At 43.4% G+C, this 23562-nt stretch overlaps 1 protein-coding gene across 4 annotated transcripts in view; it reads right to left on the reverse strand.

The window, feature by feature from the left end:
- The window catches only part of LOC133475066 (atos homolog protein B), a 38796-nt gene that overhangs the window by 8391 nt on the left and 6843 nt on the right, over positions 1-23562 (reverse strand). The window contains exons 1-5 of one of the 4 annotated variants that reach the window (XM_061767413.1): positions 15884-16084; positions 15548-15705; positions 5485-5662; positions 5241-5327; positions 1132-2454 (exon numbers count right to left, since the gene is read on the reverse strand). In XM_061767413.1, coding sequence (XP_061623397.1) covers positions 1132-2295 — 1164 coding nt within the window. In that variant the 5' untranslated portion in view covers positions 2296-2454; positions 5241-5327; positions 5485-5662; positions 15548-15705; positions 15884-16084. Of the gene's footprint in view, positions 1-1131; positions 2455-5240; positions 5328-5484; positions 5663-15547; positions 15706-15883; positions 16085-23562 lie in introns of those variants that run through there. The other 3 variants (XM_061767415.1, XM_061767412.1, XM_061767414.1) reach the window with 3 other exon arrangements.

Raw genomic sequence — 23562 nt, forward strand, 5'->3', positions numbered from 1 at the left:
TGGACATTTCTTTAGGATACTGTGTAGTTCAGCAAAACCTGGGGTGTCAAATTCATTTTCGTCACTGGCCACATCATAGTTAGGGTTTCCCTCAAAGAGCTGTTATGACTGAAAATCATATAAATGTATCATATTAAATATACTGCACACCACTGATTCTAGTGTGGTACCAGTATCACCAGTGGTACATGGACTCACTGAATTAAATATTCAAACTGCATACTGTTACAGTGTCTTAACATTTTTTAATCCAGTGCAGTACATTTATTAGGTATGGTTCGGTTGTATTTAACTTAAGTATACGTTACAAACAAATGTTACAGTGGCATATCCAGTACAGTACATTTATAAAGTACATTTTAGTTGTGTTTAACTTTTAGTTAAATACATTTGCATTTAATATTTTAGAACTGTTTGTTTTAAAACTTATTATGAACTTTATGATGGTACCTGGAGAGCCAAGTATTTTTTGAGGTGGAACCACAACTGGACACAACTGGCCCTGCATTTTATTATTACATTTTCAACAACAAACTGCATTTGAAATCAAAAGCCATGGAAACCAGTGACCAGTGTTGAATTTATGTTCAGAGTATACTTGGTTTAAAAAAAAAAAAAAAAGATTTGTAAAGTTAGTACAGATTCTCTGTCAAAATGAAAGGAACAAATCCATTTAACAAGAAACATGAAAACTAGTTTCCCTCATGAGCCACATAAAATGAGCCGGGATAGATCTGACCTCCGGGGCTTGAATTTAACACCTGAGAACTAACAGTCATGTAATACGGTCAGCTCGATTAAAAAAAGTCCCCTCATATGAGGAGAAATGGAACCTATGAGAAATAAATGCCATAACTTCATTAAATCAACCAGTTTTTTTCCATGCTGAGATTTTAAGCGCTGTTTCTTAACACACAAACTTTTCATGTAAGAGAGTATAAAAATCTCTGCAGCATGGACTGTGAATCCAACGGGAATGAAAATGTCAAAAAGAGGAACTAATACAGTCTTTCTGGAAAATCAATAGTTGTATGATGATGAAAATAGCCACAAAAGGGATGTGTGATGTGTGGATTTATGTTGAAGGTATGTTTTGTGTGTACGTGTGTGTGTGTAGGAGTGTAAGCTGACCTTAGAAGGAAGAAGGTGGTTCCAGTAAGGGGCAGCTTTAGCGTCAGTGCTACGACACGATCCCAGCCCCGGAGCCAGCAACGAAAGCCTGCTCCTCTTGGAGGTAGAAGGTCCCTCGTCTTCTGAGCATGACTCGGCGGTTTCGCTCGGGGACAGCAACCTCTTCTTCGCCGGCCAGGGGCCCGCTGATGACGAACGGTGGCCATTACTGCTGGGGGTCTTCTCCCACGAAGCTAGGCCATGAGAAGAGGAAGCAGTTTGGGTAGCACTTCGCTCAGGCGGCGAGGATTCCAGCCCGGCGTCCCATTCTGTGGCCTCTCCTGGTTCTTGGAGTTCTGTGTGGTGTGGGGGGGAGAAGGGGCCCGGGGGGCTTGTGGGACTGGCGGGACTCGGGGGCTCGTATGTGGGCATGTCATACAAATGAGGGCTCGGCTGACCTCCGGCTGTGCCATTGATAGAGCTCTCATTTCCAGGGCTTCCTATAGAATAGGTGGGTGTGCGCCCACCGTTTGGTGGCTCAGGTCTGGATGAACTTCCCAGTGAATAGCTCTGATCACAGAGGTGCCCGTGAGGATCACACATTGGGGGGGATTTTGGCGAGAGTGGGGAGAAAACATCGGGGATGGGCCTGTCGTGATTGTGCTGCGTTGGACGACGGGAGGGGTTGTGGTTTGGGGAAAGTGGAGGAGATCTGGGCAACACCCCGCACTCAGAGTCTCTGTGCTCCATTTGTGTGCAAGAATAGAGAGACCCACAACCACCAGAGCTCTTTACTAAGCCCATTAACACTGCTGGCATTGGAGCTGGCCCACACAGCACTCCTCCCTCTAACACGTCTATGTCAGAGCAGTCCGCCACATGGGGGCGCTTGTGAGTCAACTGGGGCTCCTCTAGCCCCCTTTTCACGCCCAGCCGAACAGGCCTCGGTTGGGCATCATTGTGGGACTCTGTGGAAGTAGAAAATCCACCTAACTGGGAGAAAATGGAGAGCTGATAGACCTTTTGATGTCGCAAATCCTCTTGGTCAAAGTGCCTGGCACCCCCCGGTCGAACCCCCGAGTCAGGGCCCTGTGCAGGGGCCGTAGGAGGAGGTAGGTCTCCCTCCTGGGCTGGAAGCTCGAGTGGAGCTTTTTTGTGAGATAACTCCACATGAATGTGCCGCATGTTGTGTGGAAGATGATAGTACTGGCTAATGCGTGTGCGACAGGGTCCTCACAAGCGCCACAGGTCCAGAAAAGGATGTTCCGCGGGATTGTGAAGTCCTACAGTTCCTCTTGTGAGACTGTCATCCAGCGTGAATCAGCAAGATGAGTTGCACAGCCCCTGACCGGAACAAAAGCATGTGCATTACTATTTGGAAGATCTTTAACAAAAGCTAAGCATTACAAAGATTCCAATGAAAAGACCTTTGAGTGGGGTTAACATTTGACTGAAATTTTATGTGCAATGTATTTTAATATTGTGTTAAAGCGTTAAAAAGAAACATTCTGTAAATGCCCTATATCAAATGTAATTGTCATAGGCCACGTTATGGGTTCCCTCAGAGAGCCATGACGACTGTTAAACCACAGTAAATGTATATTCGCCTCAGCATATTATCATATATGCAACACATTGATAACTAGTTTTCAAATCAGAAGTTAATGAAAATTGTTAACTACTGTTTGGTAATAAAAATATCCTTGCAATATCCCAGTGTTTTTAAAAGCAAAGACAATTTGCAATTTTGGTGTAAATTCTAGCATGAATTATGAAATTAAGACATCATTTGCGTTAGCGAGCCACAAAAATAAATAAAAAAATATATATATATTGTATGCAGCGGGCTGACACCTTGTGCCCTTTACAATTACGGCCAATTATTATTTATATAATTGGTATCTTTTGGGTTTAAATTACACAAGAATGTGACTATCACGTGTCACTTTAAACAACAATAGTCACTGCTTTCCACTTTTTCTTGTATTTTTTACAAAAAGAATGCTCTAGTCTACAACAGTGGTTACAACAACAACACACAACCAAACAAAAATGTCACAAAAATTATGAATACTGAAAAATATTCTGTTCTCAATTTACACACAAATTGATTTAGTGTGAATTCTGGGGCCGTTTACTTCATCACGAAGCTGACATACTCGCAGGAAGCCATGAATTTTTTGAATGGCACCAGGTGGATACATGTTTATCATACCTTCAGTCATCTAGTAGAAGAGCATTTAATTGTTCTGCCTGTCATACAGTGGGTACGGAAAGTATTCAGACCCACTTAAAATTTTCACTCTGTTATATTGCAGCCATTTGCTAAAATCACTTTTTTTTCCCTCATTAATGTACACACAGCACCCCACATTGACAGAAAAAAAACTTAATTGTTGAATTTTTTGCAGATTTATTAAAAAAGAAAAACTGAAACATCACACAGCCATAAATATTCAGACCCTTTGCTGTGACACTCATATTTAACTCGGGTGCTGTCCATTTCTTCTGATCATTCTTGATATGGTTCTACACCTTCATTGGAGTCCAGCTGTGTTTGATTATACTGATTGAACTTGAGTAGGAAAGCCACACACCTGTCTATATAAGACCTTACAGCTCACAGTACATGACAGAGCAAATGAGAATCATGAGGTCAAAGGAACTACCTGAAGAGCTCAGAGACAGAATTGTGGCAAGGCACAGATCTGGCCAAGGTTACAAAAAGATTTCTGCTGCACTTAAGATCCCCAAGAGCATTGGCCTCCATAATCCTTAAATGGAAGATGTTTGGAATGACCAGAACCCTTCCTAGAGCTGGCCCTCCGGCCAAACTGAGCAATCAGGGAAGAGCCTTGGTGAGAGAGGTAAAGAAGAACCCAAAGATCACTGTGGCTGAGCTCCAGAGATGCAGTCGTGAGATGGGAGAAAGTTCTAGAAAGTCAACCATCACATAAGCCCTCCACCAGTCAGGGCTTTATGGCAGATTGGCCCCACGGAAGTATAGCCTCTCCTCAGTGCAAGACACATGAAAGCCTGCATGGAGTTTGCTATTAAAAAATAAATAAATAAATACACCTGAAGGAGTCCAAGATGGTGAGAAATAAGATTCTCTGGTCTGATGAGACTAAGATAGAACTTTTTGGCCTTAATTCTAAGTGGTATGTGTGGAGAAAACTAGGCACTGCTCACCACCTGACCAATACAGTCCCAACAGTAAAGCATGGTGGTGGCAGCTTCATACTGTGGCAGTGTTTTTCAGCTGCAGGGACAGGACGACTGGTTGCAATTGAAGGAAAGATGAATGGAGCAAAGTACAGGGATATCCTGGACGAAAACCTTCTCCAGAGTGCTCAAGACCTCAGACTGGGCCGAAGGTTCACCTTCCAACAAGACAATGACCCTAAGCACACAGCTAAAATAACGAAGGAGTGGCTTCAGAACAACTCCGTGACTGTTCTTGAATGGCACAGCCAGAGCCCTGACTTAAACCCAATTGAGTATCTCTGGAGAGACCTGAAAATGGCTGTCCACCAACGTTCACCATCCAACCTGACAGAACTGGAGAGGATCTGCAAGGAGGAATGGCAGAGGATCCCAAAATCCAGGTGTGAAAAACATGTTGCATCATTCCCAAAAAGACTCATGGCTGTATTAGGGTGCTTCTACTAAATACTGAGCAAAGGGTCTGAATATTTATGGCTGTGTGATATTTCAGTTTTCTTTTTTAATATATCTGCAAAAATTTCCACAATTCTGTCGACTGTTTTTTTCTGTCAATATGTGTGTACATTAATGAGGAAAAAAAAAAAAAAAAAAAAAAGAATGATTTTAGCAAATGGCCACAGCCCCCTTGTTGGGACTTTAGATGTTACGAGGAGCCTTGTCTTCATAATGTAAAAACTGGCATATGGCAGCTACTTTTCATATACATCTCAACTTCTTCAGCAACATCAATTTCCACCTTGTGTCATTTCCAGACAAAAGATATACGTTCAAGAAAAACACACTTTAACTAAAAATGTGCCAGTGCGAATCATTTCGGCCTTAGCTGTGGGTGACGGGATTCAAAGTTGGCTCATCCAATGGAATAGGTCTCAAAGTGGAAAAGAATAACACATGCAACTCACCTCTGTGCCTGTCCTTCTGTATTTCGGCCCACACACACACACTGCATCTGGAAGATGTGTCTGGGAAAAAAGGGTCTATAAAAGCATCTGCCAAGGAAAGACAATCAAAGTTTCAAAATCTGTCAACAGGAAATCCTAGACCAGAAGAATTAAATGGCATGCCAAAAAATTGGCTTTAAATAATGACCTTTTATGCATTATATATTATATTTGTTCATTAATCATCTTGAATTGTACAACCTACCAAAGTGGTATGTCAATGTTGCAGCTGGCTCCTGAGTGAAGGTCCTCCTGAACCAGAGGTTACTCTAGTGGGACTCCATCTGTGATTGGCCGATAGCCACACACGGCCGCCTTTGTCACCTGGCCGTGGTTTGCAGAATGACTGTGACATCATGACAGGGTCATAACACCCAGAATCCCTGAAGAGACAGAAACAATACAATACAAAGTCAATAGGAGGCAGTTCTCATTTTGACCTGATGATGTACACTGACGGGCATTAAAAGTACACTTTTGGTGCAGATTTAGGATAAGAATTTATTAATTGATCATGTATTAGAATCAATTAGGGCAAAAATTAGTGCACTACTTGATTGCAACCAGCAGGGGCGCCGTGACTCATCCATCCATCCATTTTCTGAGCCCCTTCTCCTCACTAGGGTCGCGGGCGTGCTGGAGCCTATTCCAGCTGTCATCGGGCAGGAGGCGGGGTACATCCTGAACTGGTTGCCAACCAATCGCAGGGCACATACAAACAAACCACCATTCGCACTCACATTGACACCTACGGGCAATTTAGAGTCTTCAATTAACCTAGCATGCATGTTTTTGGGATGCGGGAGGAAACCGGAGTGCCCGGAGAAAACCCACGCAGGCACGGGGAGAACATGCAAACTCCACACCGGCGGGCCGGGGATTGAACCCCGGTCCTCAGAACTGTGAGGCGGACGCTCTAGCCAGTCGCCCACCGTGCCGCCCGCCGTGACTCAGTTTCGACTAATTTGCTGTCAAAGGAAGACCAACATGACATTAGCTATGGGAAGGCAACATTATTTTCCTCAATACATCACTGGCATGGAAACAGAACATTCATGTAGAGATTCTCCCTTCAGATACAGTACAAGTAGAGATGCAAAATATACATAAAATATGCAGGCAAACAAACAAAACCTCTAATCTTTAGCATACATTCTGCAGCATCGTAAGTATTAAATATTCCAAACATAGAGGATCAAAAATAGAAGAGCATATAATGAGAAAATGTATCCTGCTTAACAGGAACGAACTGGGATGAAGCCTGGTGAGGCATGCCTGAACCACTTGGACCAGAACTTGGGAGTATACTGAGGGGAATGTCACAGTGAAATGTTGTCGTGGCAACAAGTAGTCCATGGATAACGGTTCCTTTGTACTTGACCACAAAGAGGAAGAAGAAAGCAGAGGGAGTAGCAGAGGTGTTGGTGTTGGGGGGGATGCTCCGGGGAAATGGTGAGTTTCGGACTGGGCCTGGAAGAATAAGGTGGGGTGGGATTTTTGATAGAGATGGTATAGATGCTGCTCCAAGAAAATATTTACAAACTGGAGTAAATAGTTGTTGTCACTAATGTATGGTAGCCAAAATTGTCAACATAGGGATTGTCTTATTGCCAAAGTCTCTACTGCATCATTTTATACACCAATGACGCCAGCCTGCGATTCCCGATGATTCCACCTCTCTTTGACAAATCTTATTGGTGGGAGATGGGAAGAATCAGCCAAAATATCTTTTGGCATATAATTATGTGTGTCTATGATCAATTTATAGTTCCATTGAAAAGTTTGGACACATTTTTCTATGGTACTGAATAGGACAATGTGAGACTTTTGAGTGATACTGAATTACAGATTATTTAACTGGTTGGGCTATTAAAACAACTGCTGAATTTTGGGGGAATTTTTACAGACGCTTCCATTCGAAAAGGGTCCCAAAATAGCTTTCTGACAAACTATCTGAATTTTTAGCACACTTTTGTTGGGGTGTTGGTCGCAATGCTACCCTTCAATTTGCTTGTGTAGCTTTGAAATGTTGACAGAATTGTTTCCATGCAATTTTATGAATGGAATGGGGACAAAACATAAAATTTTGTCGACACACTGGTAATTAAATAAAACTGACGGCAATTTTTGTTTCTGTGTGGTACTTTTTCTTCATGGTTGATGTGTGTATATATAATTACTATAAGAATTTATTATTCGATAAAAATAAAAAATAAAAAAGAGACACGATAGTTTTTCTGGACTTGATAAATTGTCCTTGTGTTGTGGTGAGCCGGCGCGCAGATCACACAGTGAGCCGACAGAGTTGGACAGCTGTGATATTAGCCGCTAGTGTGGCCACATGGAACGCCGGCGGACCGCTACACTCTTGACGGTGTTAGCGCCATACAAATACTCCACAGCCTTGGTCCATGTGCAGCGCGTAGTCACACAACAGAGACACTTCATAGAAAGTTAACTGTTTATGATGTTTGCTAGCCAATGAGCTAACTAGCTAGCCTGCAAACTAATGAGCTAGCTCTCGAGCTTACGAGCTACTGATTTAAGGAGCTAAACAGCTCGCTCATCAGCGTAATATAATTCCTTTTCTGTATCTCTGTGCTTTTCCAGTTGTACATACTGTCCCAAGGTTTAATGCAATGGGACACAGGATGGGCACATACGATTGCTACGCTCTCAGGGAGAGTTAAATAAAACAATGGCTCTTGTGGGGTTGCTGGCTTCCCTCAAATTATGAGCTTTTGTTATTATTATTTATATTTATTATTCCTCAGTATTTGTTACCCTTCCACAAACAAAGCACAAAGCCCTCTTTTTAAATGTTCAGTGTGCAAAAACATGGCGACGACAAGCCTGGCTGGCTGCCAGCTAGCTAGCTGTCCCTAATCAAGTGGGCGGCCTCACAAAAAATGGCTTGCTACTTGAAATCACTACGAAAGGAGGAAAAAACAAGACAAGGTTGATGTAGTTTGCGTTGCTTTAAGATGTAAGTAAAATGTCAATGATTGTGTCGTCTCTTGTAGTTTTGACCCAAGAGTGAGTGAGCTCTAGTGAGCTAACATTAATAGCTTTAGACGATCGGTTCATATTAAACTCCGGTATTGACGTGGATGAGTATGCTTTAATGATACGACTCATCTCATTCAGCGACATTTTCGGGTGCCTTGAGTGACTTTACAGTCATCTGGCGTTTACAGTCATTTGGCGTAGGTATCAACAGACCGTAAGAGTTGGGGCGGGATCAGTCCTTAAAACCGAAGTTTGTGGCATAACCCCCGCTGACTACAGTTATACAGTATATAATATACTATATTTGATTGACAGGTGAAGGGCTCGTCTTCAACGGACCAACCACAGTCTTGTAGCTCGAGAGCGGGCCTTATTTTTCATGATTTCAGAGGAATAAAAAAAAAAAAAACATTGTTTATCGTGATAGTTTTTGAGAAAATATATCATCTTAAAAATGTTTTACCGTGACAACACTACTTATATACAGATATTGCCTGCACAAGGCACTGCATCATGTTGAGATCCTCATCTTCTTTCATGGGACAGTTACACGCTGTGCTTCCGCTAAGAGTTGACCAACCATCCTGCTTACACTCCATAAGTTTACAGATCCAAACCATTTGGGGAAAACATATCTAGATTGCTTGGTGGAAAGATGGCAGAAAGACGAAATATAGGAACAACTAGAGCTGCGCGCAGCTATAATCGGGCCCTCGCACCCCAGCCCCGTTGGGGTACTTGCAGTTTGAGGTCCTGGCAGGATGGGGTATTGGCACAATGAAGGGCCGCAAATTGCCCCCGGGAAGTAGGTTGGACACCACGCTTTAGGACATATGCAAAGTTATGGCCCATATTGAGTAAATGTGGGCCACACAATAATGGGGGATGGCCCACAGGCCATAGGTAGGACACCACTGCTGTTGGACAAGTATATACAAAGCCTTCTCAAAGGTTACATTGAGATAATGCAGGTTACACAATAATGGGGGATGGCCCCCAAATGTCCCCCAGGCAAATGCAAAAGTATGACTCATGCAAATGTTGCGAAAAGGTCCGGCCGCACAAAATGGGAGGACCGGCTGCAAATGACCCCTGGGCCATAGGTTGACCACAACTGCTGTCTGAAGCGCAAAGCCGTGTAGATAATGCAGGTCACACAATAATGGGGGATGGCCCCCAAATGTCCCACAGGCCATAGGTAGAACACCACTGCTGTTGGACAAATGCAAAGCCTTTTCAAAGGTTATATTGACTAAATGCGGGTGTTGAAAGACGGTAAGAGCTCTTGGGCCTACTGCACTACTGTATGTATTGTCAGTAATGATGGTCGGACTTGTAACGACTGCAAATGTTACATTTACAAGGCCGTAGGTCATTTTCTGTTGAGTTTAGGACATGGGTTGTAATTACAATTTTGTTCGTGTGGGGGTGCTACACGCGTGTAGGAATTTTTGTAGGCGGAGGTGCAAAGTAGCGCAAATAGGTCTGATGAACTGTCACCATGTTCTGTTTTCAGAAAAGCTACGGTTGAAAAGCCGCCACTGGCATATAGTATGTCGGACAAAAAAGCTTTTGATAAGTTTTAATGTCCCAGGTGTTGAGATGGTACTGACCAAGTCTGAAGTCAATCGGATGAAATATGTAGGACAAGTTCGCAAAAGTGTGACACCTGTAAATTTTCCAAAAGTGTACCTTTAAAAGGTCCAAGGTCAGTTTCTGTTGAGTTTCGGATTTAGGTTGTAATTACAATTTTGTAGAACTCGGGGTAATACACATACCTGTCAAGTTTGGTAAGTGTAGGTGTGACGTACCACGAATAGCTCTTTGATGAACTACATCAGCAACCTTGCGAAAAAGGGCGAACCTTACGATTACGAAGTCGCGGGTCACTTCCTGTTGGGTTTAGGGTATGCGTGTCTCTGAGGTTTCTGTACGTCTGGGGTCTATACAGGTGTGAGCCGATTTTTATAGCTCTAGGTGAAACGTAGAACAAATGAGACTTTGATGAAGTTTAAGCGTTTTCGGTTTTGTGGCGAAATGTGGAATGACAAGTTTGAAGGCCCGCCCTCGTCATATAGTTTGTCGGATTAAAAAGCTTTTGATAACTTTTAATGTCCCATGTCTTGGGATGATACACAGCAAGTTTGAAGCGAATCGGATGAAAGCTGTAGGAGGAGTTCGCAAAAGTATAAACCCTGAAAAAAATGCAAAAATGTCGCACGTTTTTTCCTTCAAAAGGTCATAGGTCACTTCCTGTTGGCGTTACGATATCGGCCGCGCTGACTTTTATGTGCGTCTGGGTCCCCTCTATATGCGTACCAATTTTCAGAGCCGTAGGTCGTACGGATCACAGAGTTCGCCTTTGATGTACTTTCAGCATCGTTCTAGGTGGCGCTGTCGAGCCATTTTTAGGTAATCACGCCCTAAAACGTAAAATTATCAAATTTTTCACCAGGCCCGATGTGCGTGCCAAATTTCGTGACTTTTCTTGCACATTTAGTGCCTCAAAAATGGTTTTGTTTGTCATGACTTAAATAATAATAACAATTTCTACAAAAACAATAGGGACCTCGCAGGTCTACCTGCTCGGGCCATATTAATAATAAGATTAATTTCTACAAAAACAATAGGGACCTCGCAGATCTACCTGCTCGGGGCCTAATGAGTACGTAAGTTAATAGACCTACTTTGCTATCAAAAGGTGTATGTGTATTTATTAAAGGATGCATTATCTGGCAAACAGGAGATGGTAGCAGGTACCACACACACACACACACACTCACACTATATGAGTCACCTAGAGACAATGCAAGGGGTGAATTTTTTGTCACCTGCAATTACTCACATGACATATGGCAGCATTAAAGTGCCTTCCTTTGGGAAATTGAGGTAGAACACTCAGTCACATACAAAACCCAAGCATGCAATCATCTGATGCATCTGAAGTTAAGGCCTCATCCATCAACAAATGCAGTAAACAAAGGTAATCGATGATTTAACGGATACACATAGGGCAGGAAGCACCAAATAATTACTTCACAGTAGATCCGGTTAACAAATGAAAAGAAAAAACATATCTCCTAACCCTGTCAGGGCAGGTCGGGTCCCCTGAGGCGAAGGCCCGAAAAGGGTTGGACAGAAGGCTGGGGGATGGGTGAGAAGAGCGATAGAGAACCAAGAGTTGGCCATGAGTATTTATAGTCGTTGTCTGTGTCAGAGCTCATTGGAGCACCCAAAGGCCCAGTGCTAGGTCCCACTTGATTTCTGACCTTATTTTGAACTGGATAAAGAAGAAACTTGGCAGAGGCTACCCAACAGATCAGTCTGCCAGCAGAGGAGGAAAAAAAAAGTGGTTCACCTGAGGTGAGCGCCTGGGTTGCTCAGCAGGTGGTTTACTACTAAAATTTAGAATAGAATATGAGTTTTCAAAAAAAGGAACATAATCTTGCTTCCAGAAATAATGCATACCGCTGTAATGCTTACCGCTGAGCTACATGGAATTTAAATATTACCGGTACACCCTAGTAAGTAAATCTAATGTACAGAACACAACCAATAAACTATATATGGCAGAACAATCAGCAATGGAATATGTTGTTACATTGTAAATACATTAAGTCACACGGGCCCTGGCTTACTTTGTTTTTTTGGCATTCAAAGAGGAAGGGGAAGCACAGTAGGGGTGGTTAAAAGGGAGTGAATTATGGGTGAAAAATTTTTAAACATTTGACACAGAAACAGAAGTGAACAAGACAACTGGACCAGAAATAGAATGAGGAATCCAGTTTTTTCTAACTATCAAAAGGGAAATTAACCAGTCAGTTTTGAAACAATCAATGGAGAACTCTACAGTTCCATTTTCATTTCCAGCTATCTTCGGGCGGGAGGCGGGGTACACCCTGAACCGGTCGCCAGCCAATCGCAGGGCACATAGAAACAAAGAACCATTTGCGCACACACATTCACACCTACGGGGAATTTAGAGTCTTCAATCAACCTACCACGCATGTTTTGGGGATGTGGGAGGAAACCGGAGTGCCCGGAGAAAACCCACCCAGGCACGGGGAAAACATGCAAACTCCACACAGACGGGGCCGGGATTTGAACCCCGGTCCACAGAACTGTGAGGCAGATGTGCTAACCACTTCTTAAAAAGGGGGACCACCACCCCAGTCTGCCAATCCAGAGGCTCTGGCCCCGATGTCCACGCGTTGTTGCAGAGGTGTGTCAACCAGGACAGCCCCACAACATCCAGAGCCTTCAGGAAGTCTGGGTGATTCTCATCCTTGCCACAGAGGAGCTTTTTAACCACCTCGGTGACCTCAAGCAGAGAGATAGGAGAGCCCACCTCAGAGTACCCAGACTCCGCTTCCTCAAGGGAAGGCGTGTCGGTGGAATTGAGGAGGTCTTCGAAGTATTCTCTCCACCGATTCACAACGTCCCGAGTCGAGGTCAGCAGCACCCCATACCCACTACACACAGTGTTGATGGTGCACTGCTTCACCCTCCTGAGACGCCGGATGGTGGACGAGAATTTCCTCGAAGCCACCCGGAAGTCGTTCTCTATGGCCTCACCGAACTCCTCCCACGCCCTGGTTTTTGCCTTAGCAACCACCAAAGCCGCATTCTGCTTGGCCAGTCGGTACCCATCAGCTGCCTCAGGAGTCCCACATGCCAAAAAGGCCCGATAGGACTCCTTCAGCTTGACTGCATCCCTAACCGCTGGTGTCCACCAACGGGATCGGGGATTGCCGCCACGACAGGCACAGACTACCTTACGGCCACACCTCCGGTCGGCCCCTCGGCAATAGAGGCGCGGAACATGGTCCACTCGGACTCAATGTCCCCCACCTCCCCCAGGACATGGGTGAAGTTCTGCCGGAGGTGGGAGTTGAAACTCCTTCTGACAGGGGATTCTGCCAGATGTTCCCAGCAGACCCTCACAATACGTTTGGGCCTGCCACGTCGGACTGGCATCTTCCTCCCACCATCGGAGCCAATTCACCACCAGGTGGTGATCAGTTGACAGCTCCGCCCATCTCTTCACCAGAGTGTCCAAGACGTGCGGGCCCCAAGTCCGATGACACGACCACAAAGTCGATCATCGAACGGCGAACTAGGGTGTCCTGGTGCCAAGTGCACGTGTGGACACCCTTATGCTTGAACATGGTGTTCGTTCTGGACCAATAACAGAACACCACTCGGGTTCTGATCGGGGGGGCCGTTCCTCCCAATCACGCCCTTCCGGGTATCACTGTCATTGCCCACGTGAGCATTGAAGTCCCCCAACAGAACGATGGAGTCCCCAGCGGGCAGGAAGGGCTTTAAAGCACCCCCTCTAAGGACTCCAAAAAAGGTAGGTACTCTAAACTGCTGTTTGGTGCATAGCCACAAGCAACATTCGGGACCCGTCCCCCACCCGAGGGCGGAGGGAGGCTACCCTCTCGTCCACCGGGGTGAAGCCCAACATACAGGCGCCGAGCCGGGGGGGGTAATAAGTATGCCCACACCTGCTCGCCGCCTCTCACCGTGGGCAACTCCAGAGTGTCCAGTTTTTCGTTTTTAATAAATCTGCAAAGATTTCAACAAGTCAATTTTTTTATGTCAATATGGGGTGTTGCGTGTACATTAATGAGGGAAAAATTTTTACAAATAATTTTAGCAAATGGCTGCAATATAATGAGTGAAAAATTTAAGGGGGTCTGAATACTTTCCATACCAACTGTATATTATATGCAGTAATGGCATTTCCATTTATTTCAATTGGAAAGTAGAAAGTAGAAAGTGTTTTGAGTCACTGAATGGTTTAGGAGTGTGTTTATGGGAAACTCGTATCTCAAGGTACCAGTGTGGACAAATAATTTTTTTTATTTCTCTAGCCATATGCACTAAAATTGTTTCTTCCTTGGCTGGTGCCCTCACCATCAATGAGTTTTGTGAACATTAGGAATGACATTTTTGCACAAGCCTTCGATTGAGCAAACGACAATGAAAATGTGAGCTACCTCATCTTATAGCTTGAGGGTCACCACCCTTTTTGAAACTGAGGTCTACTTTTTGAGTTTTGTTATTACCAATGTGAAGACACTGATCATGTTAATGATTTATCACGATAATTATCAACAATGACTGAACAAGGTAGGATACAGATAATAGTCAATATGCAACACGATTTCTATCAACCTCTGCAAGTGTTCACAACATCTTCAAATAATCACTTATACAATGTTCCTAGGAAATCACAACATCCGATCATTAGTGAGCTATTCTTAGAACAGGCCATGGGCTACTCATGTGGTCTTTCGGGCGACCTGGTGCCCACGGGCACCATGTTGCTGACCCCTGTTCTAACTTCCTAAAAAATAATTTTAAATAAAAAATAAATAAATAAATAAATAAAGTTTGTAGAAGTTACTAAGATCTCTCTCTTTTGTGTAAAGCTGTATGCTAGGCTAAATGCTAAACATAAGGCTTTTTTTGCAGGTTTGTTCCACATCCTAAACACATTTGTAGGACAGAAGATCCAACAGGTGTTACATACATTTACCAGTGTTCTCGATCCTGTCATAGTCCACAACATGTTGTTATACTCTTTTTGGTGTTCCACTGTTTCACCGAGAAGGGGTGTGATTGCATCAGTATGTAAGTTAGCAGCCGTCCACCCAAATTTCTCGTCTCATCAGCTTTGCTCCAACCGATTCGCGCCGAGCTCTTTAACTTGTCAAACACATTGCATAAGTGAAACACAACACGAGCTGAGACTGTGCTCTGAGCTTAGCCATCAACCTGATGATTAGATTGCAGGAGTTTGGAATCTGATGTCACCTCATAGACAAGGGGATGGAATGACAGCAGACACTGTATGTGTGTGGGTGGGTGTTTGCTTGTGTCTATGTGTGTGTGGGAGTGTGTTTGCGTGTGTGTTCATGGGTGAAAAACAGACAGGAAGCAAGGCAGAACGTGACAAAGAGAAGAGTTGATTGAAACTTCTGAACCTCTGGGTGACACGGTGACTCACACTTACAAACAATAGCCAGGCAGGGGAGTCACTGCCATCTAAACTAAGCTGGCTCAGTGAGGGCACTGTTGCTGAGGAGGCTGTTTGACACAGGGTTCCTCTCCGTCTCACCCTCCCTGTTTGTCTTTCTGTCATGTGGCCATTTTGGGACCAGTCGACCAAGCTGGGCTTGATGACATGACAGCAATTAACATACAGTCAGTTGAGCAATGTTAACAGCGGGAGAACTTGTGACACTCACCCTCGACTCCGGCGAAGGTTCTCGTCTGCTTCCTCTGTGTAGTCGGCGAGGGTGTCTTCGAAGTGCACCGGGTCAGGCTGCCTTGTCCCTTTTTGTTACTTCCTCCAGAAGAGTTTAGAGTTGCCTTGCTTTCTTGTTTTGAGCCTCGGTTTTCCTCCCTGAGTCACACACACATGCGCAACTCAAAAAGCCATCAACAACTCTCAGCCCCCCACCCATCCATGCCTCTCACTCTCTAGCTCCCCCCTTTCCCTCTTTCTTCCTCTCTCATTCGCGCCTCTCCACACCATCTCGAGCACAAAAGCCCCCTCACATGCTTGGTTCTCTCGTCCTCACCCCCTCATCTCTTCCTTGCATACTGCCTTCAGCACCTCCTTTAAAAGCTTCGCTCAAGATCGCACCCTCCCTCGTACTCTTTTACTGTTTTCTTCCTTCCCCTCAGCTGTTAGTAGAGCGAGGCCTTCTTTGCTCACTCAGCAGAGCAGAGAGGACATACAGGGTAGGGAAGTAGGGGGGTTATGCTATCAGCTGATTGGCTAGAGAAAAGAGGGGCCAGCTGTACTAGTCGGGATCCTGATAGGCCATGGAAAGGACTGAAAAAGAGGGGCGGGCAGGTGTGGGCACCCAAAGCCCTGCAAACCTGCTCCTGCTTGGCTTCTTATGCTGTAGTAGAAAAGTAGCACTCTTAACAAAGTGAGTGTGTTTGTTTGTTTTAAATGTTTCCAAGGGACAGATTCAGGTGCAGTGGAGGCTCTCTCCATGTATGGCTGAGATGTACACAACAAGTACAAATGTTTTACTTTGCCTTTATAAAAAGTTTTATTTACTGTATAGAGACGACAATGTTGTCAAAATCATCCCTATTCATATACAGTACTGAGCTGCCAAAACAAATGAACATGCTGTAATATGCATGCAAGAAGGCGAGTATTTGGCGATAACAAGAAAAAAAACTGCTATTTTGTAGTTCCGAATAGCGTGCTATGAGCTTGCGCCCCATCTAGTCTGCAAGTCAACCACAGGAGTAAAAGGTAAACAACTTCTCTTTTGTTATTGTTTTTAATTAGATTTTTTCAGATTTAGAACCTAGATGTGTTTTTATACAAATATTTACTATAATTATGACTTTTCTAATTCGTCAGGCGGCACGGTGGCCGACTGGTTAGAGCGTCAGCTCCACAGTTCTGAGGACCCGGGTTCAATCCCTGGCCCCGCCTGTGTGGAGTTTGCATGTTCTCCCCGTGCCTGCGTGGCTTTTCTCCGGGCACTCCGGTTTCCTCCCACATCCCAAAAACATGCATTAATTGGAGACTCTAAATTGCCCGCAGGCATGACTGTGAGTCCGAATGGTTGTTTGTTTCTATGTGCCCTGCGATTGGCTGGCAACCAGTTCAGGGTGTACCCCGCCTCCTGCCCGATGATAGCTGGGATAGGCTCCAGCACGCCCGCGACCCCAGTGAGGAGAAGCGGCTCAAAAAAAGGATGGATGGATAATTCGTCAGATGGTGTTGTGCGGTAGGGACAGATTTGATAGCAGTCATTTTTCCCTATAATGATATATATCCCGAGATAGTATTTTTCCTTGAAGTATTTTACATTAGTACCAAAACTCTTATCATTTCTCCATTTATTTATAAATTTTATACAGCACATAAGCATTAAATGTACAACAAAAATAATAAAAAACAAATATCCAGTGGGAAGATACCATTCAAAATATATGGTAGGACAACCACTTTTCAAAGTACATTGTAATGTAGTGTAAATTACAATGTTGTTTACATAGATGCTCCTCTTGCAGTATCGTAAACTAGTATTTGCAGGTAACGTAATCACTGCAAAGTAATAGCGCTGCTGCAGTTATGTTACCCTTCATTCATTGGTCATAATATGTTAGTTTAGCTCCCGAGGTGTAGAGCGTCTGAAGTCACTCGTCACACAAAAAAACAACACTCTCTTGGAGGACATGTACACCGCACACTCTGTTTGTTGAACTCAGCTCACAAGCAACCAGCGCAACATAACAGTCGCCTCTTTAACAAATCATCCCTTCGCCACACTCTCCAGGCATTACCAATCAGCCCAAGCTTAATCCTTAATTCCTGTAACATTTCTATTGAGTGTGTATCGGTCAGTCATGCCTGGAGAGTGAGGCACAGGGATGACATAATAGAAAGGCAACTGTTGTTTTATCATCATCTCGGACACTGTATTAGTGTAGCAACAGAGTTCACCCAATACCCGACACATCCAAATAATGATGTAAATGATAGAGGGTTATATCATACGGTAAATGTTTTTATATCAGACTATCACACAGCCCTAGCATTAGCATAGGTTAGTGACATACAAATTCAGGTCACGGTGTGGTAGGAATGGTACTCGGTTGTAAACCGTATGAAAAGATTGTCACAACCACCCAAAATGGCACTCTTTTTTTTTCGTTAATAAAGCCCGTGACCGTGTTTGTGGGCAAATGGAAAGTTTAAAAAAAAAAACTGTTGTGGAACTGGAGACTCGTTTGGCGTGGTGTTTCGTCTCAAGACAACAGTGACACTGTGTATCGCTGTTCACATTGTCCTGCAAAAGTGACCCCCCCCAAGAAATGACATTGTAGTAGAGTTAATCATAAATTAATTATTGTATCTGTATTAACGGGCATCTTTTTGCAAACCTCCTCAGTCCATGAAAGTTTTCAAAAACGCAAAGGAGCAAAACTCTCTTGAAAACTCAAGATGTAAATATCAAATGCATTATCCCCTCCCCTCTTCTCCGTTGCTATCTATACACATACATGCTGTGTGGAGCCTGCGAGGTGTGCAGCGCCTCCGGCCTGCACTGGCTGAGGTCTTATCTGTGGCAAGGAGTGCAGATAGAGAATGTGGAAAAGTTTATCAGCTAAGCACCAGGAGCAGCGTGTTGGGAACGTGTACATTGTGCCATCTGCGTGTTAATAAGGGGCATGGTGTTGACGAAGCAAGAACTATTTTGAATAGTGTGGCATTGCCGGTTGGTTGAGATTAAGTGCGCAACAAACATGCCTGAAGCTGTCAGGAAGACACGCAGCGCACGATTCTGCCGGTCTCACTTTGTTGCAAACACACCCACCTCATTGGTTGTGCTATATCTTTATTTAGCAAACATGGGGATTGTTATCAGACTTGTGCTGGTCCTGACATGTGAGACCAAGCTATTGATAGCATCGCGCAACTGTGTTACTCCCCGTTGACTTGTGTTCTCCTCATGTACTTCTGTACATTAAACACACACTGCTTCATTAGCCACATGTAAATATACTGCTTTTTATATATTATATTGAGATTAATATTTGAGATTAATTGAGGCAGTGGGTAGTTCTTAAACAGCTATGTGGGAAGACATCTAACCTTGAGGGAAAACTATGCTACTTTGTTTCACAAGGATCAAATCTTTGGCCCCCATCAAGCATAGAAAGCATGTTGTAAAACTAGAAATGGGCATTGCTGCTTTCCATAGCAACGTTTTTAAAAACAATTTAACAGGGAATTTCTGCAGGCTTGCCCCACTTCCACCTACCACCTCACATTTTTCTCCATTTAAGACCCCATGTTGTTGCCATCCATATATGGCAATAAGAGGCGTTTCGTCTCCATAAAGCCCGCCCCTCCCATTCAATGGCAGCCCGAGTGCAGCCGAGGGGACAGCAAGCATTGAAAACAACACTGACATTCCATTGCTAACATGCATTGAAGGGCTACGGCACATGGCAGTGTTTGTTTTCATTTCTTTATGAAAATATTTAGGGGGCGGAAGCTTTATGAAGTCTTTCAAATTATCATTTATTTATAACATGAAAAGTGTTCACTCAGATTGACATGTTCGAACAAGGAGAGAGAGAAGAAAGGTGGAGGAAGGGTGTGAGAGGAAAGTGTGTGTATAACGTGTCTGTATGTGAAGAGAATGGGAGGGGGGTTGGTTGTTGTCACACTTAACATGTTTAAAGTGGCATGGACCTCCCGTGCATGTGTTAAGTGTATACAAGCTTGTGTTCTTATTTATGAGCTTAAAAGTTGGGAGTGTTTGCATCTTGGAGCAGCAAAAGGCGACTACAGGAAATCTGCAATGTTTCACCATTTCCACAATTCTAAGCAATGATGATTTGTAATTTGTGTGATGCAATGGGTTTGGTTTTACAGTAATTTGGCATCATGAATATGATGCAACTACTTAGAAATGCTGAGGAAAAATTGCTTCCAATAAAATAAGGTATAATTATTGATTGCAGTTAGTCAGTGCTACAGTAGCAGAGTTATTGTTATAATGTTGCAGGATTCATATTGTCATGTCACAATGCATTTTACAGCACACATTTATTTTGAGTGGTATCACCAAAAGCTAAATTCCAGGTTGTATCCCACAGCCACACTGTCTTCTTTATATTCGCATGTGTAACAGTTGGGTGATTTGAGGTGTCTGTGGGAAAACATGTTTGAGCAGCTGGGTGTACACACAGGTCCATGTCATATTAGCATAGATTGGATTGTCCTGGAATACGGTGGGTTTGCCCTTTATAAACAAACAGATATACTGCCAACAGACGCACAGTTTAACAGTCACCATTTTGTTTGTCTGTGTTTATCAGACTGTGTGTTTGTCGCCACATCCACTATGTTTTTGTTGTTAATAGTGGTCAACTTCTTACTCGTTTGAAATATAATTTTTAAATATTAGGGGTTTACGCAAGTCAACTTGTCTGTCACTCATCATCAAAGTGTGACACAATGGCTCATCCATCCTTCCATTATTCTATAACCGCTTGCCTTCATTTGTGTCACAGGTGAGCTGGAGCCCATCCCATCTGGCTTCTGGTAAAAGGACAGTACATACTGAACCGGTTGGCAGCCATTCACAGGGCACATATAGAAAAACATTCACATTCACACCTATAGGCATTTTAGTCTTCAATGAACCTAACATGCATGTATTTGGAATGTGGGAAAAAGCCAGAGTACCTAGAGAAAACACACGCAAGCACAAGAAAGTGGAAACTCCACAGAGAAAGGCCAAAGATGGATTCTAACCCCCAACATCAGAACTGTGAGACGGATGTGCTTAACCCTTGCTCACCGAGCTGCAATAATGAATCATTTTACCAATAATTACAGTCGAGCCACTTGATTTTGTTAACTTCTTCAGTCAAGTCAGTTTGTTAACTTCTTTTTAAATGGAAGTCGTTTATGTGCATCACATTTAATGACTGCCAGTCGGGGACCTGGCAGTCATAGTAACAGGGGGGGAAGTGGGTTCTCACTAGTTTCATGGAGGTGCTCCTGAGGCCGGGCCCCCCGGGCTGGATGACTGGTTGGCATTGGGGCTCCCTTCTCATGCCTCACTACAGAGCACACTAGAAAGCCGATCTTTTTCAGGGGAGACAGATCGTCTGAAAATTACACGAACAGCCTGGATTTCCAATCACGTGATCGGATTGAGATAACTCTAATAAATGATTAACTTATTTTTACAGTTGTAAAACTAGTTAAAACCGGTGGTTCTCAAAGTGTGGTATGGGCACCACAAGCAGTATGCAGACTCCCTCTGGTGGTGTGTGAAATAATCACTGAATTAAATGTTCAAACCACCTTGAGCTATTTTTTTTTTTTTTTTAATCCACAACATTACATTTGATGAGTACAGTTCAGTTGTATTTAACTTTAAAGTACAATACATTCACGTTTAATCTTTTAGAATGTTTTTTTTTTCAAACATTTAGGTACAATTTATCAATACTGCCAGCCCTTCCAGCTAACATGGATATTTGACTTAGAGGTACTTGGAGATTTATTTTATTTTTTGAGGTAGTGCTTGATGTAAAATGTTTGAGAACCACTGATTTACACCATTGCCTGAATAGGACTAAATGATGCCCCCAGTTTGACCCTGAAACAGATTAAATCCCTTAATTTCTTAGAACAGATTGCATTCAGCCTTAGAGGTTCCCATGTGTTAAATTCTTCCATCCACAGGAGACAAATTGTTCAAATATTTGCTCATGTTACAAAAGAAATATGAGGCAGAAAAAAAATGGACTGGAGAAGAAAAACAAAACCACATGACTGATATGCAGTGGTAGAAATTTAGTGAGACACTCAAGGGAACAAATGCAGCGATGGGGAGGAGTGTGGCACCCTGAATCTTTGGTGACAGGCCGGCCCAGCTCAGAGGATGGAATGTTCCACAGAAATATGCTGTCTATTCATGAAGGCCAGAAAAAAAGTACACCTCTCTCTACCTCTCTTCACCCTCACATTTTTAGGCCCTTAATTCTTCTGCTTTGCCTTCTGCCAACGTTTGTTTGTGGGTTGCTCTTCCGTCTCACTGTGTGTCTGCCATTCCTCAATCCCCTTTGGGCATCTCATTGCAATCTTCCCACAAATCCTTTAAAATTATGTTTCCTTAGTGGAGTAGACTGGTCAAAAGGAAATGAGTCACTTTAACCAGAAAGTTTGTTATAGAATGTTAATTGTCATGTTGAATCATTCATTAGAGAACTGGAGAATAAAACCACTATACAGATCCCTTCATAGTTTCTTTCAAGGCACAGCGGCTCGGTTCGGAAGGGGAGTTGCTAGCATCAAGGGCAGGGAGAGGCCATGCAAGTGTTAATCCTGAGATCAGTGCAACACATAAAAACAAACCCACAGTCCTTATGCAGCAGTTAGAAGATTTAGTTAGTGTTGTCGAAGTTGCAGCTTTGTTTTGAGCCCGAAGGCAGAACTTTAGAGCTACAAAAATGAGCTGTGGACACGTTACCGAGCACACCTGGTTGCGTGACTAATATGTCTCAAAGCCATCATACGACATGATAAAATGTAAAGTACTTAAAAGTGTGAAAATACCATGGACCTCGGAAGGAGTTTGATGTATGTACTGATACTTAAATCTTGGACTTTTGGACTTGACACCTAATTTTACTTCGACTTTTAATTTTTGACTTAACAGAGATGATTAGGACAAGAGGTAGGAAAGGAAGGTCCGTTTCTGTTCAAGCATTTGCTTTGGAATGAACTAGAACAGACATCTCTCAGTTCTAGAAGAACATGATTTTCATTGTTGAGAGACTATACTGTATGACCTGCATTGGTGTGCAATAATGCTTATGCCACAGTGAGGCGCTAGGTCACATGCTATATGCTATCGTACGCATGCCCGTGTCATCATTGTTCCTTTTCTGTTTGCTTCCTTTCTGTTAGTAGAGTTCTCTGATGCTTGAATTATTTGATGGCTGTTGTCTCCATGAAGCTGATGTGCGCAACAGCTATTAAATATGCTATGCTTGGCTAAATATACTCTTACTCTCTATCGTGCATTCTTCCAAATGCAACGTTAAGTTGGTAATGTGCAAAGGTTGAATGGAAGGACCTAGACTTCTTTGTTGAATTTGTTGGTTTTACTTTATTATATACTTCTACATGCTCCCAGAAAGAAGAGGAGAAAAAATAAAAAAAATATTAAGCTATTCAAAGCACTCATTTTCCAAATAGATTTTAACTTTAAGAAGTGCAGATGTCTTTGTTGTACTATTCCAAAAATGAAATGGAATCTGCCAAGAACTCATATATAGCAGCAGTTCAGACAGCAATGTAACAGCTCAGTTATTTTCTGAATCCTAATTGGGATGGACTGACCAAGGACACAAATACAAACATTCATTCATCTACCGTTCCGCTCATCCTCACTAGGTTCGCGGCCGTGCTGGAGCCTATCCCAGCTATCTTTGGGCGGGAGGCGGGGTGCACCCTGAACCGGTTGCCAGCCAATCGCAGAGCACATAGAAACAAACAACCATTCACACTCACATTCACACCTATGGGCAATTTAGAGTATTCAATTAACCTACCCAGCATGTCTTTAGGATGTGGGAGGAAACCGGAGTACCCGGAGAAAACCCACGCAGGCACGGGGAGAACATGCAAACTCCAAACAGGCGGGGCAGGGATTTGAACCTCGGTCCCCAGATCTGTGAGGCAGATGTGCTA

The sequence above is a fragment of the Phyllopteryx taeniolatus genome, chromosome 3, assembly GCF_024500385.1.
Source record: "Phyllopteryx taeniolatus isolate TA_2022b chromosome 3, UOR_Ptae_1.2, whole genome shotgun sequence".
In the NCBI taxonomy this organism is placed as follows: domain Eukaryota; kingdom Metazoa; phylum Chordata; class Actinopteri; order Syngnathiformes; family Syngnathidae; genus Phyllopteryx; species Phyllopteryx taeniolatus.